Source organism: Carlito syrichta, unplaced genomic scaffold (genome assembly GCF_000164805.1).
Source record: "Carlito syrichta isolate Samal-C Ts95f unplaced genomic scaffold, Tarsius_syrichta-2.0.1 Scaffold306292, whole genome shotgun sequence".
NCBI classification, from domain to species: domain Eukaryota; kingdom Metazoa; phylum Chordata; class Mammalia; order Primates; family Tarsiidae; genus Carlito; species Carlito syrichta.
In genome coordinates, this window is record NW_007250388.1 from 113,459 (window position 1) to 132,974 (window position 19,516).

The 19,516-nt window shown below is 38.9% G+C and overlaps 1 protein-coding gene across 1 annotated transcript in view; it reads left to right on the top strand.

Moving 5' to 3' along the window:
* The window catches only part of SUN3 (Sad1 and UNC84 domain containing 3), a 41,326-nt gene extending 32,576 nt beyond the window's left edge, over positions 1-8,750 (top strand). Inside the window, exons 6-9 of the mRNA XM_021714975.1 lie at positions 909-1,024; positions 2,279-2,446; positions 7,358-7,447; positions 8,549-8,750. Of these exons, the coding sequence (XP_021570650.1) occupies positions 909-1,024; positions 2,279-2,446; positions 7,358-7,447; positions 8,549-8,716 (542 nt within the window). The 3' untranslated portion in view covers positions 8,717-8,750. The remainder of the gene's footprint in view (positions 1-908; positions 1,025-2,278; positions 2,447-7,357; positions 7,448-8,548) is intronic.
* Positions 8,751-19,516: the final 10,766 nt, after the last annotated feature.

Consider the following 19,516-nt stretch of genomic DNA (forward strand, 5'->3'; position numbering starts at 1 on the left):
CTTTCTGCCGTGTAGAACTATTGATTGGGCAGTCAGTACCAGCCCTTCAGATACACATAGGTTTGCCAGTAAAATAAAAAACGCCCAGTTAAATTTGAATTTCATACAAACAGCAAATAATTTCTTAATGTAAGTATGTACCAAATATTGTATGAGACACGATTACTATTAAACAATATTCTTTGTTTATCTAAAATTCAAAATTAAATAGCAGCCTTGTATTTTTACTTGCTAAACCTGGCAACTCTAGGTGTACATTTACTAATTCAAATTGTACCATCTTAAAAGAAAATGCTGGTAATCCTATATTTGGTCAGGCCCATGTATTTTTAATGTTATTGTGTGGTATCCAAATGAAATTTGAAAACATGATTTGCATTTTCTGTATTTCTTATGTATAAAATACTTTTTGCTTATGAAATATAAAATAACCTTAAGGAACAATATTTGATGAATATATTTTCTATTTCTTTGATTAAAATTAAAGTTAAATGAATCTGCATAAAACAACATTGCTGGTTTTCTACTTTTTTTGTTTTTGAGGGAATAGAACTGACAGGAAGCCTCACTTATAATATGAACTGTTAACATATGGAGGTTCCTATATCTTTTTAGGTAATAAACAGGATCCATGTAATATTTTCATCTCTAATTTAACTGCCCCAAAGTTCAATTCTTTTTATCATAAAGAAGTTTTATGAAATTACCCAGAGCAAACATACCTTTCTCCAAGTGATAAAATTTCAATGATAAGAAAAACTGTCATACTTTGAATTCCTGAGTATAAATTTTAACTCATTTATAATTTTCCCAGTACTAGTTTTCTAAAGACATTATTAAAATCCAAATGATGTGCTGTGAATTGTGTATGTAATTTTTTTATTTCGAAAATTATTTTGCAATTTTAGGAGCCTCCATTATTGAAGCTGAGACCTCGGAAAGTTACAAAAATACTAAGGCAAAACTATACTGGCATGGGATAGGATTACTAAATTATGAAATGCCTCCAGATATTATCCTTCAGGTAAAACTAAATTAAGAATAACTCATTTCTATTTCAAAGTTTTGTTTAGTATTTATCACGAAAATATTAATGTTTAAAATGGAGGTGATATAAGGTTCTGAAATTGTTACAGAACCTGAAATCATCTCCTTATATTTTGTATAGTCATTACACTCATTCAAACCTTATTTTATGGTTTGTAAATTACAATTATTTATTTATATATTTACTTGCTTATTATTTTAAGATCAGTAAACTAGATGATTTGCTTTCAAATAAAACACAAACATTCCATATAGTCTCTATAAGTAGATTCTGTGGCCTCCCTTTTCCATTGAAAACTTCAGTCATTCAACAAACATTTGTTGAAAGTACTTGTCCCCTAAGCTCCAAGTACTGTAAGTTCTATTCAGAGCACACATTCTTATTGAGTCCTGTTGTAACATGAAAAATTTCTAAGTACGGAACCTTTTCATTTAATTTGAAAGACAATAGACATTAACAGAAAGTGAGCACCTCGCAACGATGGTCCACACATCTGAAGTTAGTTTCGGTTTTTGAAGTAACTTCAGGGACAAACCCTCGAATCTTATATAAGCTATAGTCTATATCTAAGCAGTAGTAGACCTCATTTTTTACCTTTTCCACCAGAACCAGCATCACCACCACTATCAACACCAATCACCATCGCCACTACTACCACCACCACCTTTACCTTCCACCATTACCATCATTACCAGCATCATCATCAGCACCATTACTACCACCACCACCACCATCACATCATCACCACCAACCATTGTAACCATGACCACTAACCCTCTACCTCCACCATCACCATCGTCACCACCACCACAACCACCACAAACACTGTCACCGACACCATCATCACCACCACCTCCACCTCCACTCCCACCAATATTGCCCCTATCACCACCATCACAGTGATTACCACCACCATGCTCACTAGCACTACCATCAGCATACCCTCCATCACTCATACCCCCTAGCTGCCTTCTGGTAGCTTACAATCTAGTAAGAGCAATGAACCAAAAAAAGCATGCTCATATTGATATAAGCTTAAAGTGTGCTGGAAGAATAACCAAACCTAGCAGTGTCTTGGAAGTTTTTCTGTTTGATATGTATTGAACACACACAATGACTTTGTACTATAGGCAGAAGAGAGATCTGCAGTCAATAGTGAATAGCTGACCAGTCTTTTAGAAATGGCTTTATATGACTAGATAAGAGATTAATTCCATGTTTTCTTTCCAGCCAGATGTCTATCCTGGAAAGTGCTGGGCCTTTCCAGGTTCACAGGGTCACACACTAATCAAACTTGCCAAGAAGATCATCCCAACTGCTGTTACTATGGAGCACATCTCAGAGAAGGTGTCTCCCTCAGGAAACATTTCTAGTGCACCCAGGGAATTTTCCGTCTATGTAAGAGACTGTCTAAATTCGTCATTCAGATTGGCCTGTGATAGAAGGTGGTTGGTTAGGAATTAGAGGTTGAACTCTCATCTTAACTACTGAGTCACTTACCTCCTGGACCTCTGCTTCCTCCTCTACAAAGAGAGAGGATTGGGCCAGATGATTTCTGTTACTTAATTTTATTTTTTTACTTTTATCAAATTTATACATGTATAATTAGAAATCAAATATTTCCATGAAGCTTATAATTAGACAGTAGTTTTTTGTTTCACTTCTTCCAACCCCCAACTTTCATGATCCCAAAGCTTCCATTTGCAACAATTTTAGTTGCTTATTTGGGTTCTTGCCTTTATATTTGCTTTTACTGTTATTTCTTGATTTTTCAGTTTTGGTTGTTATCGCTTGACATCCTCCAGTGAAAATGAACATTAGCTCACTTTCATGGGTCCCCCATCATCCCAATATGTTCATGTATTACTTTTTTATACAAAATGGATTTATAGAGATAAATAATTTACACTTCAGAACATTCAACTTACCTACTTAAAGTGCACCATTCAATGGCTTTTAGCATATTTGTAGAGTTGTATATCCATCACCACAATTGATTTTAGAACATCTTATTACTCCCAAAATAAACCTCATATCCCTTAGCTGTCACCTCTTATCCCCCCATCATGCTGCCCCAGCCCCTGGCAATCACTGATCCACTTTGTCTCCATAAAATTACCTATTCTGGACATTTTATATAAGTGGAATCATATAATATGTGGTCTTTTGTGAGTGGCTTCTTTCACTTAGCATATTGTTTTCAAGTTTCAACCACGATATATAGTATGTATAGTATGATATATCATGAAATATGGTATGATATATCATGATAGATAGTGTCAACATTTTAGTTTTTAAATTGTTGAGTAATATTTTATTGAAAGGCTATACCACATTTTATTTAGCCATTTATTAGTTGATGGACATTTTAGCTATTTTCACTTTTGTTTATTATGAATAATGCTGCTATCCACATTTGTGTACAAGGTTTTGTATGGACATTGATATTTGTTTCTCTTGGGTATATACCTAAGATCGGAATTGCTAATCATATGGTAAATCTAGGTTTAACATCTGAAGCACTACTAGGCTGTATTATCTGTTTGTTTCAACAATAATCAAATGTCTTCCTGGTGACTACGGGAACAATACTATTCTTAGTTTAGGCATTTAGTGTATTTGAATACTATTGTCTTATATAATTTTTTGACATTTCTAAGGACAACTATCTCACTTTTATTTAATATGCTTACTTTTTTATATTCAAAAATCACTAAAACATTCCCAAATTCTTCAGAAGTGTGAATATTCTCCCATTATGTTAACTCATGTAAGATAAATTATGAGTTTCTTTCTTCTTTTCTTTCTCTCTTTTTTATTTTTTTCTTTTGAGTCAGAGTCTCACTCTGTCACATAGGTTGGAATGTAGTCACACAGTCACGTCTACCACAACCTCGACCTTCTGGGCTCAAGAGAGCCTTTCTCCTCAGCCTTCCAAGTAGCTGGAACTACAGGCACGCACCACCATGCCTGGCTAATTTTTTTATTTACTGTAGAGACAAAAATCTCACCAGCAAGTTGCCCATGCTGACCTTACACTCCAGGGCTCAGGCAATTCTCTCACCTCCACCTCCCAAAGTGCTGGGATTACAACCATGGACCACTGCACCCAGCTCTTCCCTCCCTCCCTCCCTCCTTCCCTCCCTCCATTCTTCCTTCCTCCCTCTCTCCCTTTCTTCCTTCCTTCCTTCCATTATCCCTTCTGGAGCCCTCTGCCTTTCACTCCAGTCTTTTTAGGTAGGCCTGATGCACAACTGTTAGCATGAGATCTCATTTCTGTATCCTGGAAATTCAACTTACCATCGAATTTATCATTCTTAAAAATTGCATTCTCTTATTTTCCTTTTCTGTTCTTTGTTCTACCTTCTGGAAGAGTTTATCAATTTTAATTTTTACCACTATATTGAATTTTTCATTTTTGCTGTCATGATTATACTTTCTAAGATTTTTTCTACAAATATTTCTTTTTCTTTAGAGTCTAGATTTTTTTTCTTTCATGGATGTGGAATCTTATTCTTCTGAAGATATTGATATTAACTATAGGTTTGTTTAATTTCCTCTGCTCTCTTCCATGTCTTTATTTTGAAGTACCACTTTTCTCCTTTGTGTATAGAGTGTCTATCTTTACTGTAAGGTACTTTTCTCTGACGTCTGTGGTGTTTTTCTATCACATAGAGAGCTGGCCGGAAGCTTTGTGTACATGGTGGAGTTGGCCAACTAAGAGCTTCATGGTGGGGAATCATCTAACTGGGCCTTTTCTTCTGAGGTCCCAAGTGTAGTATCAGACAAGTTGACCCTGAGAGGAATCCTGCAATCTTGTGTGTAGGAAGTATCATTCAGGCTGACCATACACTAGGATCTGCTGGGGAAAAGAGAGCCATGAACCAGCATTCAGTGCATAGGACATAACTCATGCCTCTTATTTGTGTTTGGTACTTGAGCTACCCTGTCATCTCTCTTAAAGTTGGGAGGAAAAAGAGAGCCCTCTGCTGGCCCAGAGGAAGGGTAATGACCTACCATGGACTTGGGGTGTGGGGATAACTGCTTTTTGAAATGACTATCAGCTAAGCCTTAGATGTGGGACTTTCCTGCGGTCTTCTCCCCTCCCACCTTGTGGCCCTAGTCCCCGGCATTTCTGGGGATCTGCAATGTAAGTCAATGTGCTGTTGATTCCACTTACAGACAGAGTAGTTTGTGCTTCCTTCAGTTTCCATTTGGTCATCTTCAAATTTTTATCTTAATTTCTTTTTTTTTCTTTTCTTTTTTTTTTTTTAGATGGAGTCTCACTCTGTTGCCCAGACCGGAGTGCAGTGGCCACCGCAGCCTCGACCTGCTGGGCTCTGGCGATCCTTCCGCCTCAGCCTTCCAAGTAGCTAGAATTACAGGCATGCGCTACCACGCCTGGTTGATTTTTTGATTTATTGTAGAGATGAAGTCTCGCTGCCCAGGTGGGTCTCGAACCCGCGGGCTCAGGCAATCCACTCACCTCAACCTCCCAAAGGCGCGGGATTACAGGCTGAGCCACCGAGCCCGGCTATCTTAATTTCTACTTCCAGTTTTTCCTCATAAGTTTATGCCTTACTAAAGTAACCCTTTGATATTACTACCTGGAGGGGTGCCTAGTGTTAAACAGCCTGCCTTGTATGTCATCCAAATGCCTCTGCATTCCATGATTCTGGGGTTACAAAACACAGGGCTACTATCCTTTGATGCAAGCCTGCACCACCCACAAGAAGTGTCTCAGAACAGTCGCAAGAAGTTGAATTTGGACAGTTAAGCCCCATCTCAGAAAGGTGCAGTTATTCATTATTTAGAGGAATTATGGGTGATTCCTGCAGACTATTTCTCATCTTTTTCCTCTATATTAGAGAATTTATGAATTGAGTGAAATTAAAACAAGGTGATAAAGAACTAGGCAAAACACTCCTATAATCCCAGCAACTTGGAAGGCCAAGGCAGGAAGATCATTGGAGCCCAGGGGTCTGAGGCCAGGCCTGGTAGCATAGCAAGACCCTGTCTCTTAAAAAAAGAAAGAAGCTGGACTTGGTGGCTCAGCCTGTAATCCCGCGCTTTGGGAAGCTGAGGTGAGTAGACTGCCTGAGCCCGTGGGTTCGAGACCCGCCTGGGCAACTTGGCGAGACCTCATCTCTACAGTAAATAAAAAAATCAACTGGGTGTGGTAGCGCATGCCTGTAATTCCAGCTACTTGGAAGGCTGAGGTGGAAGGATCGTCGGAGCCCAGCAGGTCGAGGCTGTGGTGGCCGGGAGCGGCCACTGCATTCCAGTCTGGGCGACAGAGTGAGACTCCAACTCAAAAAAAAAAAAAAGAAAGGGAAAAAACAGTGATAAAGGAGGTAGGAATAAAATTAATGCTTCTCTCCTAGGCTAATGGAACTATATAAGGTGTGAGTCCTATATATACATATTTATGTAATCATGAATATGTTATGCAATCATGATGTATTCAGTTTCAAAATGAAAGTATTATCTTCTCTTTTAAATAAAATTATGTTCTGATGTTAATATTTTTATTATGAAATGACTAAACTAGTGAACTCTTTATTTTGCCATGTTACCATCATTTAAAAAACCTAACAAAAGCTTGAGATTCACAAAACAAATTAGTTTGCACCAATGCACTCTCCTCTCACAAATCTTCAATTTGAGGAGCAGAGAAGGAGAACACAAGGGAAATTGCATACAAATATCAATGATGCTGTCAGTCAACAGAAGCTTAGGGAAAATTATTTGTGTAATCAAAGTCTCACAATTAGCTTAAGTTTATCTCATTTTGGAAAACACCATTTAACATGGGGAATCATTTTTGTTGATTTTATTCAATGTATGCTGACTACAAATACAATTATTAGGCTAGAGTTAATCCTGGGATTAGCTCTATCCTTATCTATCGATCTATCAGCAATCTATCTATTTATCTTTTCTGTCTATAATCTACTATTCATCTGTCTCCCTATCCATCTGTCTATCCTCTATCTATAATCTATTATTCATCTATCTATCCATCTATCAATCATCTATATCATCAGTCTTCTATATATCTATGATATATTATCCATCTCTATCTGTCATCTATCTATCTATCTTTATATCTAACTAGTCACCTCTGTGATCAGCCTCTGGCCTCATTCACCCCTGAGTTAAATGTTCTCTGGGTATGTAGATCAATCCTGGCATAAGCACAGCACCATGTCTCTGGTTAACACACAAAGATGTCTGGTGAATTGTTGCTACTTGAACCCACAACTATTCATTCATTACAATCTCTATATCTGTTCCTTTCTTTATTAGGGTATCATGAAAAAATGTGAAGAAGAAATTTTCCTGGGTCAGTTTATATATAACAAAACAGGAAGCACCGTTCAAACATTTGTACTTCAGGTAATGTATGCCCTGGGAAATGATAAGATTTGAGTGATTCCATCACCGAGAGATTTGTTGAAATTTCTCCATGCAAAGTAGAATGTGAGAAAAATGATGACAAAAGCATGTGTTAAACAAGGCTTATCTGGACTTTCATAGCTCCAAGTGCTTACGAGAATTTTATTGCAAAAGACAGGCGAATACAAAAGCAATTTTTAAGTCAAATTCTTCCTCATCTACTATGACATAAAACTATATTGTTTCTCAGTTCTCCTTACTAAACCATTCCCTGGATACTATTAAGTTTGATAGTCACTATCTCATCTTACTTGGATAAAGAGAGTGGGGGTGATGGTGCAATATGAGGTGGATGGAGACAGAGAGGAACTCAGAGGAAGAGAGGATAAATATTTAATACCAGATAATATAAGTAAAAATTATTTTACTAACCCAATGGGGAAAAATATCAACTGTTAGCTTATAAACCCCTGAAACCTCAGTGAAATATACTATATTCTCATTAGCCACAGGAAGTAATTGAAGAGACGCAGACGGCATCTCAATCATGTGTAAACAAGTGTTTTATGACACTTCTTGGCCAGATAAGTGAGAAAATAAAAGCTAAAACCACCATATGTATTAGAAATGAATGTATTTGTAGAGTTTCCTATTTGATTGTGTACATATATATATATATATATATATATGTTTTTATAGTTGGTTTTATTTATCCAGTTTTCAGACAAGTTCTCCCTTCCCCACTCCTTGACACAGCCAGCAAGGAGTGTGGAGGGGGAGAGACCATGGCATGGAGAGGTCATGTGACCACCATATCTCCCTCCCCCACTGTGTGTCTTTTCATAACCTTTTAACTCCAGTAACACATTTCTTCATTCACGAGCGATATTAGAAAATACTTGTGTAGGAAGGAAAAAAAGAGAATTTTGTTTTATTTATATTGGCATTCATTGAGATGTTTTAAGATGAATTTCTTTATAAGGCATTAATTTTATCTTTTCTTTATTTTCAGCATGAAGTTTCTGAATCTTTATTATATGTGAAACTTAAAATCCTTAGCAACTGGGGACACCCGGAGTATACTTGTTTATATCGATTCAGAGTCCACGGCACCCCAGGTGGTCACACCTAGAAGAGCTGGTGCAGAAGGCTGTGACCACATGTCCAGAATATTCAAGGACCTTTATTCCCTTAGATGATACCACACCCATAGGAATTGAGAATTGGAAGTGGGAAGAAAAGCTCAAAGTGGTTCATACTTGTCTGTAAAAAGTGAATTTTACTAATAAAAAAAATGAAAGTATTCAATATCTTTGTGGCAGTTTAGTCTTTAAGGATGCATCATGTTGTTGGAGCATTGAAAACTTATGTTGTATTTAGAAGATAGTATTTTTAAATAGTTTTTCTCATAATAGCATCTTTGTCTTCATGTATTCATTCATCTATATCAGGCATGAATATCCATTATTACTACTATTATTTAGCACTGATCTGAAGGAACTAGTCAATGCAATTAGGTAAGAGACAGCTAACTTTTAAATTAGAGGTAAAAATCAGTGAGGAGTTTTGACCATGACCATTGCAGATAATTTGATGAATTCCTTAAAATGCAATAAAGTTGTAAGTGTCTGGACATTGACTCTTTCCCCTATATCTGACTTCTTTCTGCCCCTCCCCCAGGAAGCATCCTCTGGCCAATGCTTGTCTCTGCAGGATATGCATATTTCCAGTAATGGTCACAAGTCACACAGGGTGCAGGTAATTGAACAGAGTTGGGAAAAATGTGGCCAGCACCCTTACTGTGATTGTAACCACCATAGCAAGTTGAATAATTAACCTGCTTGACTGAAGAGTTGTTTGCTATACTGTCCCACCAGTGGAGATTCTTTCCCCACCTACAGGCTGCTATCTGTACCTCCTGGGAGGAATCTTTCTTCACCAACTGGCTGCCATTGCCGTCGGTGCCTCTTGTAAGTTCTAATAAACCAGTGACCTTCCTTACTGGACCCCTGTGTGACTTTTTTGGAATAAAGAACATTATGCACAAGTCCTCTCAGATTTGGGTTTGCCATGTTACAAAGGTCTATTTTTTTTTTTTTTTCAGTTACAAACAAGAAAAAAACTGTATTAAGTTAGTGGATAAAAAATTACCACACACAGTATAATTCATACATATAAGAAATAGCTGGAGAGTATAATTTATAAAAGCCACAACAAAGATAAAACAAATCAAAGAAGAAAGTAAAATACCTATGTGGCAAAAACTCTCAGACAGCAGAGACTGAGTAAAGGAAGACATTAATAAATGGAAAGATATGCCATATCCTTGGACAGAACAACTCAGCTGTTAAAATGTCAGTTCTCCCTAAGTTAATTTACAAATGTAACTTGACCTCAATGAAAAACTAGGAAAAAATTATGGTATTTATGGGGCAGTTATGGATAGTAAAGAATTATTGTTAAAAAATAATTTGTAGGTGTCTGTGTGATAATGGTATTGAAATTTTGCTTAAAAATTATACTTATATTTTGATTATATATTTAAATATTAACAGATGAAATGACATATCTGGAATCTGCCAAAATAATATAATAGGAATAAATGAATGGTAAGATCAATAAAAAAGATTGACATTAGAATGGTCATTGAAGTTGGATGCTGCCAGTCTGTAGGGAGTTCTTACACTATTCTGTCTAGTTTATCTATGTTTGATATTTTCAACTTCAGAAAATTTTTAAAAGATTAAACATACATTTTTTAAAACTTTAAAGGGTATGTTTTAAACTAAATCGACTCTGAAGGTTCATATGGAAATATAAACTTAGTAGGAAGCCAACGAGAAAAACTCTGAAAAAAATCCTACAAAGAGAATAGCTCTATGACATAGGTCTAAAACAATAATTAAAGCCATGTGGTACTGGCAATGAAACAGACAAATCTAAAAATAGATTTACATCTATGTGGAAATTTGGTATAATAGAGGCAGTATCTCAAAAGGGTATGAAAAAAATGGCTTTAGACAATTATCTAATAATTAAGAAAGTAATGTTCGTATTTCTCACTTTACAATATGGTAAATTCCAAATATGGTAAAATATATACAAGTAGGCAATAAAACCATTAAAGTATTAACAAGAAGACTTGGGATAATTTCTATATGGCACTGGATAGAAGAAGATCTTTCTAAATTTGAATCAAAATCTAGAAGCCACAAAAGAAAAAATAAATAACTTCTACAATATAAAAATCAAGAACTTCTGTATGGCCAACTAAACCTTAAACAAAATGCTAAAAATGCTTGCAATTGGTATAAGAATCATTCATTCTAATATATCAAGAGTCTCAAGAAAGCAACAACAACTTAACAGAAAAAGGGTCAAAGAGTGTGAACAGACCATTTACAGAAACATTTGAAAGATACTCAAGCTTATTTATAAGAAAAATGGCAAAACTTATATTGTGGAGCTATTTTTTTATTGATAAGATTAGAAAAACCCAAAAGTTTGATAATGTTTTATTCCAAGGTTTTAGGAAAACATTCTGTCACACATTGCTGGAAAAATGCAAATAGAGTATAACCTTTTTGGAAGGAACTTGGTAATATCTATCCAAATTAAAGATGTACATACTCTTTGACTCAAAAAGTTACATGTGCAAAATACCATTAACAATGTTCCCCAAAAGGAAAGACAATGAGAAAGGTAGGAATGAGGTAGGAGGAGGCCCCCACATAGGAAGGAGCAAAGTGTTCGACTGCATATTTATAATATTTTGTTTTTGAACCACATGAATATATTACCTCTTCAGACAGTGAGCATTTTAAAAATACACATGGGTCAGGCATAGTGCCTCACATCTGTAATCCCAGCACTTTGGGAGGCTGAGATGGGATGGTTGCTTGAGCCCAGGAATTTGAGATCAGAGTTTGAGATCAGCTTGGGCAACATAGCAAGATCTCGTTTTCACAAAACATTAAGAAATTAGCTGGGCATGGTGTTGTGTGCTGTAGTCTCAGCGTTACTCAGGATGCGGAAGCAGAAGGATCACCTGACCCCAGGAGGTTGAGACTGGAGTGACCTGTGATTGTGCCACTGCACTCTAGCCTGGGTACATACACACACACACACACACACACACACACACACACACACACACATACACACACACACACATACACACACACACACGAAACAAACATGGACTCTGATTTTTTTATAGTCAAGGAGAGAAAGTAGATATTAAATAAGAATGATAAATGTAGCTGGGCATGGTGGCTCAAGCCTGTAATCCTAGCACTTTGGGAGGCCAAGGTGAGGGGATTGCCTGAGCCCACAGGTTTGAGACCGGCCTGGGCAAATTGGCAAGGCCACATCTCTACAATAAATGAAAAAATTAGCTGGGCATGGTAGCACACACCTGTAGTTCTGGTTACTTGGAAGGCTGAGGGGAAAGGATCGTCTGAGCCTAGTAGGTTGACGCTGGGGTGGCCGTGAGTATGCCACTGCACTCCAGCCTGGACGACGGAGTGAGACTCCAACTCAAAAAATAAAAATTATAAAGGTAATAAAAAGAAAAAAAAAAAGAAGTGCACACATGAAACCAAGGGGCCTCAACCAGTGGAGTAGGGCAGCACCCTGACGGGAAAGAGATTTGTGAGACAGTGGTCTCGCACTACACTCTATCAGAATCACCTGGTCATACGAGGGAAGATTAGTGAACTTTCTGAAACACCAGAGAGCTGAAAAAATGGCAGTAGGGAAAACAGAGACACCCAGGTGCTGCCTCTGCAAGTCCTCTGAGCTTGAGGATGTAGGTATGATGGGGTAGTATAAAATGGAAAAGGTCTTTTATGAGGCACAGCAATGTCAGCTCTTTCATTTTCATCATAGAAAAGAAAGTATGAGTGCAAAATTCTGGTCCTCAGCTTCCTCTAAATTCCTCTCTTGAGCACAAGGTTCATTTCTAGAGAGTCTGGGCTAAGGTGAGCCCCAATTTTCTCCTGTTTGTGTAGTTTCTGTCCCTTTGCTAAGGGGATGAAAGCGCTAGTGAAAAATTCTCTATGTATATGTGTGGTTTCCAGCTCCCAACAAGTAGGCCACCCAAAACACACCCCTTCATTGGCCAGATGGCTTTTTATAACACCACGAAGGCCATGTTGGGTGGAGCAGGGCTGGAGAGGAGGCAGTATGAGGGGTGGTCAGTCTGTGACTATAATGAGGCCCATAGGTGTGGCACAAAAGTTCAAGAGGCAGCAAGAAGTTCAAGAGCTTTGCAAAAATGGTGTAAGGTATGCGGTGGATGGCATGACTGGAAAATGTAGGCAGGTCCACTAAGAGAAGCAGATGGAAGATTTTAGACGTTATCTGAGGAGCAATGTTTTTATAGTCATTGAGGATCGAAGAAAGAGGGTAATATCATCAAATTTGAGTTCAGCCATGCCACTCTGGATGGTCTGTGGAAAATGGGCCAGAAAAACTCAGAAGTAGGCACAGAGAGGTCAGTGAAGGAGTTGTAACAGTCCAGGTAGGGACTGGTGGAGACAGCAGGCTGGAGGGAGGCAAATGGAAATGAGAGGGTAAACAAGGAATTGATCAGTGAAAGATGAGATCTGTTCCGAGTCACAAACGCACATGCTCTCACGGAGTAAATGAAGCAATTGTTTCTAAGCTATCAACGTATAGGTCAGTTGGCAAGAGTCTTTATCTTTATGCAGTTGAACTAGCCTCTTTTCGGCTTGGCACAGTCAGCTTTCCCACAGGTGGCAATGATGCTGGCATCCCTTTGTGTTTCCTTGGCTCTCCATAGGTTGGGGAATAAAGTATAGAATCCTATTTCTACTGGTGGTTAATTTCAGTGGGGCAGTATGCATTTTGAATACAGGCTTGAAATCAGGAGATGTAGGTTAATGGTCAGTTTCAAATTTAACAAGATTTGTGACTTTGGGCAGTGTTCTAGAAAAGACGTTTTTGGTTGTAAGAAAGTCAAAGGCCCTACAACTAATGCAGTAAAAGTGAGAGAGAGTTATTAAAAAGTTACGGGAAGATCATGAAATGCAAGGACAGGAAATGAAATATAGCTAGATCTCGTGAGAACAGGAGTTGAAGCTGTTATCTGAGTCCTACATGTGGCCAATACAGCCACCCCAATTCCAGCCAGGCTCCTGAGGAGGAGAGGGGTCAGGCTGTCTAGTGGCCACACACTCCTTCTTCTATGCACACCCCCCCCACACACACACATCTCTTGGCAATGGGACCCTGTTGCTCCTCTTAACCAGAAGTGAAGACTTGTATTAATGACATTTTTAGATTCAGCCCCTCCCTTTGCAGAAGTCTGGCTAGTGGTATCAGCAGATGCTGGACACTGCTGGGAGTGGGGCATGTGGCAACACACTGGTTTGTTATTTGTTCTCCACACTGTCAGGGAGAAAGGGCCAGCTAGGAGCCCAAACTTCACCTGTGTACCACTTACTTATGTAGCGAATCCTCACTTGTACCCTACAACTCTAAAATAAAAAATTAAAGTAAATTTTAAAAAAGAAGAAACACAGACAGAACAAAAACAAAATTTTTCCTATGTCCTATGATGTTTTGCCATACTAAAAACCCAAGGAGGGACTGCCTCTTCTAGGCTAGCCAACTCTTAGAGGCAGCATATCTTTCACTTGCAAACTGATCAAAGTTTATGCTCCCAACCACCTCCTTACTAACTCTCACACACCAAAGTCAGTTATTCTCCTTGTTTGAAATCACCCAGGGCCAGGTACCAGGCAATAGAGACCACCTGCCAACATTATTCAAACTAGCCAGGTCCAATCTGTTCACCCCGCCCTGCCTTGCCTTTCCCGTGGAAACTCAATACAGGCTCTGGCTCGGGCTTTCTCCTTGCTTCTACTTCTGCTTCCTAATAAAAAACGAGTGCTTCCCCCATGTAACCACGAAGAGGGAATCTTTCCATGGCATTGACCCATCTTTCTGTGTCCTCACTCAGTCACCTCTATAAACTAAAATTTTAAAGAACCATACTTGTCTCTAGAAATTCATTCTTTCAATAGGCTGCTGGCAACTTACAGCCCAGATAAAAAGTAAATAGAGATGGTGCTTAGGCAATTTGGAGTCCTCTTTCAGGAACTGGGAATAGGAACCTGTGAAATTATAGCAGTCGGGAAAAGAAAATGTATCAGTTATCTATTGATAACAATTGAGACAAGTCTGTTTCTCTAGGCCACTGTATCTAGGCCGGATTTACTCTGATCGGTAGAATGTGACCTCAGTAATATTGGAGGAGCTCTGGAGCTTAAGCCTTGAGAGACCTGGCAGCTTCCACCCTCTCCTTGGACCACTAGCCAGGAGCCACCTTGTCGAGAAGTTGGTCTAGCCTGCTGGAGGATGAGAGACTATGTGGAGGAGAATGAGATGCCCAGGCAACATGCAGCACCAACTTTCAGACTTGTGAGCAAGGCCACCTTGCACTTTCTAGCCCAGCAGACCCTCAGCTGAATGTAGCTTCATGAGGAAGTCCTGGTGAAAACAACAGAGCAACCACCCAGACAACATCAAAGATCTTGTTGAAGTCACATGTTTTTGGGATAGTGTGTTACACATCAATAGGTAACATATCTATCTCACCCTTACTTCCTGATGGCTATAATTTCTCAGGTTCCTAGTCCCAGTTCTGGAAAGAGGACTCCAAATTAGCTGAGCTCTGTCTTTATTTACTTTTTATTTAGGCTGCAAATTGCTGGCAGCCTGTTGAGAGAATGAACATACAAATGGACAATGACCAGACCATACATAAAAATAGAACTCAAACCCCACAGTCTGTAGCAGCCTGCCCAGGAAGTCAGTCCTGTCTCTGCAGTAACTAGTCCAGGACTGCTCTCTAGAAGTCAGACTCTAGGAAGTCAGCCCACCCTCTCTAGCAACTGATCCAGGAAGCCAAAGAACTGCTGTAATAACTAGCCCCACATAACCAGAACTTGATTAATAACTGGCCGATAAAGAAGGACAAATATGTGGACTTCGCAGCAACTTGGATGGATCTGGAGTCGATCATACTCAGTGATCTATCACAGAAAAAAAGAACTGAGTTCCATATGTTCTCACTCATAAGTGTACCTTGAACAATTATAATATTATAAGAAAGCATTTGACAGTAATGGGAAACTGTCAGGGGAGGGGGGTGGGATTGGCAGTTGAGGGAAACTGCTAGGGGAGGGAGGGGCACACCTCATCAACAAGGGTAACTGTAAAATCAACATTTGTATACCTAACCCTGAATTGTACCCCATATCTTTATAATAAAAAAAAATAAGCCGGGCTCGGTGGCTCAGCCTGTAATCCCACGCCTTGAGAGGCTGAGGTAAGTGGATTGCCTGAGCCTGCGGGTTCGAGACCCGCCTGGCAACTTGGTGAGACCTCGTCTCTACAATAAATAAAAAACAAATTAGCCAGGTGTGGTAGTGCACACCTGTAGTTCCAGCTACTTGGAAGGCTGAGGCAGAAGGATCACCGGAGCCCAGCAGGTCGAGGCTGTGGTGGCCGGGAGCGGCCACTGCACTCCAGTCTGGGTGACAGAGTGAGACTCCAACTCAAAAAATAAATAAATAAATAAAAATTTTAAAAAAGAAAAAAATAACTGACCGATCGCCTAGCTTTTGGCCTAATTTCCAATGTAGGACCCACAGAGAAAGCCAAATATTCTCCCCTAACCAACTATATGGGATGTCCAGCTTCCAGTGAGCTGCCCCAGCTTCCCCAGGCTGACTGTCTTCATCAGGGCTCAGATGAGTCATCCCTCTCTCACTTTGAAGATTTCACTCTCCAATGCCTGCCTGTAGGGCTCTGCCAAAAGGTGATGGTGTCCGACTCTGAATACATAGACTTTTCCTGATCTTCTTTGGTGAGTCTTCATGTATGTCCACTCTATGTATAATCAATTGCTTTCCTGTAGGCCAAGTGTCAATAAAGCCAATCCAGTCAACAGAGACTTGTGTGCCACTGAACACTCAGCAACCCAGTGATGCAGATTCCTGTAGAGAGTGTGGGTAGGATGTGCCATGGCTGATATTTCTGATTCTCTCTGTTCCCTATCTTTGAAATGGGAATAATAGCACTTATCTTATGGGTGTTTATGTTACCAAAGTAATGATATCAGTGTACAGTTGCTATAAAATGAGAGCTACCTCACCCTGCTGATAGATAATATGTAAATAGTGCTTTTAAAATGAAACATGGAAGGCACTCAACAAATGTTGATCTCCCTCCTCCTGGGTGGAGGGTGGTCTCCTTCCTCAATCCCCATCCCTCACCACCACGCCTGACACTTTTCACGTTCTCCATAAATGTTAACTTTAAAACTATCTGTGGAATTTATTGAAGTACTTTCTCTTTGATATCTAAAAGAGGAGAAGAGTCTTTGAAGAGCTGCTTAAGCAAAAACTCATCCCTTAAAAGGAGTATAATTCTCAAAAGACATTCACTCATGCTATCTCTAGAGTATGCTTTCCTTTATTTTACAGTTTTCTTATGTAAAAAAAAAAAAAAGAAGACAAATATTACCTTTCAAGTTTGATGCAGAACCTCTGAGCTCTGTCAGTTAGTTTCTTTCCCCTTGGGTAATTTTTTTGACATTAACAACAGGATTGCAAACAGTCACTTCTCCCTCCAGGGACTTAAAAAGGATGAGCAAGCACCTGAAAGACACCAGCCAAATACTTACCTAGGTAGAGTTTATTGTCTTTGCAGCTGTAGAGAGGTTAGTTCCCTTACTTCCAACTATACATCCTGACTGACGTTTTCTATGCCCCACTGCTATTGTATTTCAGTTTCTAACACAAGATTAAAACATTTCTCTCCCCAACAAATAAACCTAGCAGCATCAACACCATCTCCCCTCCCCCACACAACCCGTCATTGCATGACTGAATTACTAACCCCTGAGGTTGGGCTGTTTTAAATCAGAAGGCAATTTACTTGCTAGACAAGAATATAAATATACATAACACTAAAAAACTCAGTGGCACACGGGACTTCTAAAAATCTCAAGTGATTTCATTTTTTTCCTCACAATCATTTGGAACTAAAGTAGTGAAATAGTGTCAACACAATTATCAATTCTGAAGTTGTTGAATTAATTTGCTAAACCTATTTAGTGTAAGAACATTGCCTTTTTTTTTTTTTAGTAGGATTCTCACTTTGTCACACAGGCTGGAGTGGCAGCCTCTACAGCCCCGACCTGCTGGGCTCAGGTGATCCTTCTACCTCAGCCTTCCAAGTAGCTGCAAGCACTGGCATGTGCCACCACACCCAACTTTTTTTTTTTTTTTTTTATGTACAAACGAGGTTTTGCCACATTGCCCAGACTGGTCTCGAAGTTGTGGGCTCAGGCAATTCTCTTGCCTCTGCCACTCAAAGTGCTAGGATTACAGGTATGAGCCACCACGCCTGGCACATTTTCTTTTCTTTTTCTTTTTCTTTTTTTTTGAGTTGGAGTCTCACTCTGTTGCCCAGGCTGGAGTGCAGTGGCTAGATCAAGGCTCACCACAGCCTCAAGCTCCTGGGCTCAGATAATCCTTTTGCCTCAGCCTCCTAAGTAGCTGAGACTACAGGTGCATGCCACCACACCCAGCTAATTTTTTTTTTTTTTTTTTTTGGCAGAGATGAGGTCTCACTATTTTGCCCAGGCTGGTCTCAAACTTCTGGGCTCAAGTAATCCTCCTACCTTGGCCTCCCAAAGTGTTGGGATTATAGACATGAGCCATTGTGCCTAGCCATCACACACATTTTCTTAAGAAGTTTAAAAAATTGTATTTTTAATACACAATTAAGCAATTTGCAGTAAAGATCAATATGCTATGAAACATGGTTTACAAAGTTTGTTTAGATACACTCTTTAATTATATTCATGATCTATGTAGCAGCCACCTTATTTTTTTTTTTTTTGAGTTGGAGTCTCACTCTGTCACCCAGACTGGAGTGCAGTGGCCGCTCCCAGCCACCGCAGCCTCGACCTCCTGGGCTCCGGCGATCCTTCCGCCTCAGCCTTCCAATAGCTGGAACTACAGGTGCGCGCTACCACACCCAGCTAATTTTTGCTTTATTGTAGAGATGAGGTCTCACCAAGTTGCCCAGGCGGGGCCTCCCAAAGGCACGGGATTACAGGCTGAGCCACCGAGCCCGGCTGCAGCCACCTTATTTAATAAGTGATACTCAAGTCTTCAAAATTTATTTACGAAGTAATAAAAAAGCATGTTTTTTTCTGCAGATTATATGAGGCAGAGAAAAAAAGCATGTTTTGTTGACGTACTTTTTTTCTTTTTTTTGAGTTGTTGACGTACTTTCAAAAGTGATATACCACATCTGACTTGGCAAACACTTGTGTGAAACAATGTAGACTAGAATTTAGCTTCATATTATAGTCTTAAAATAGGCAAAAACTGTTTGCCATTTTTGTATTTTGCACGTTTAAAATAACCTGCCCTATTATTACTATTAACATCTTGATTTCTATGTATCAAATATAAGATAAGGTTCTAGTCTCCTAATTCCAAAGGGCATAAAAAAGAATACATTTTAACATAATTTTTCATTACAATTAGATACAGTTGTTCTATTTTCCTCCCTTTAAAATCTATTTTCTTTTTAAAAATTCTAATGACATTATCCTAATAAGAATTGTATCTGATCTGGTTAAATTCATCTTGAGGCAAAGGCGCAGAATTATCATTTAACGTCAGTGTTGTGTAAGCACCCTGTCTTTACCAACTAGTCGGAATTTGTTCAAATTAAAAAAAAAAATTAAAACAATTTTCGAAACCTTATTCAAACAAGATGCTTCTAAGCTGAGGTACCGGTACCGTCATCTAAGGCTGCAGGGGCAGGGGAAGTTAAAACTGCTCTAGCTTAGAGAAGTATATTTAAGAGATCATTTTATTTAGTCCTTTATACATGACTGATTTTATTTGGATGTTTTAAAACAGAATTGAATTGAAAGAACAGAAAGTTCTTTCAAAACGTGAATTCCCATAACCACTTGCCCACATCTGGGGCTTGAAGACACTCTCCTCACTA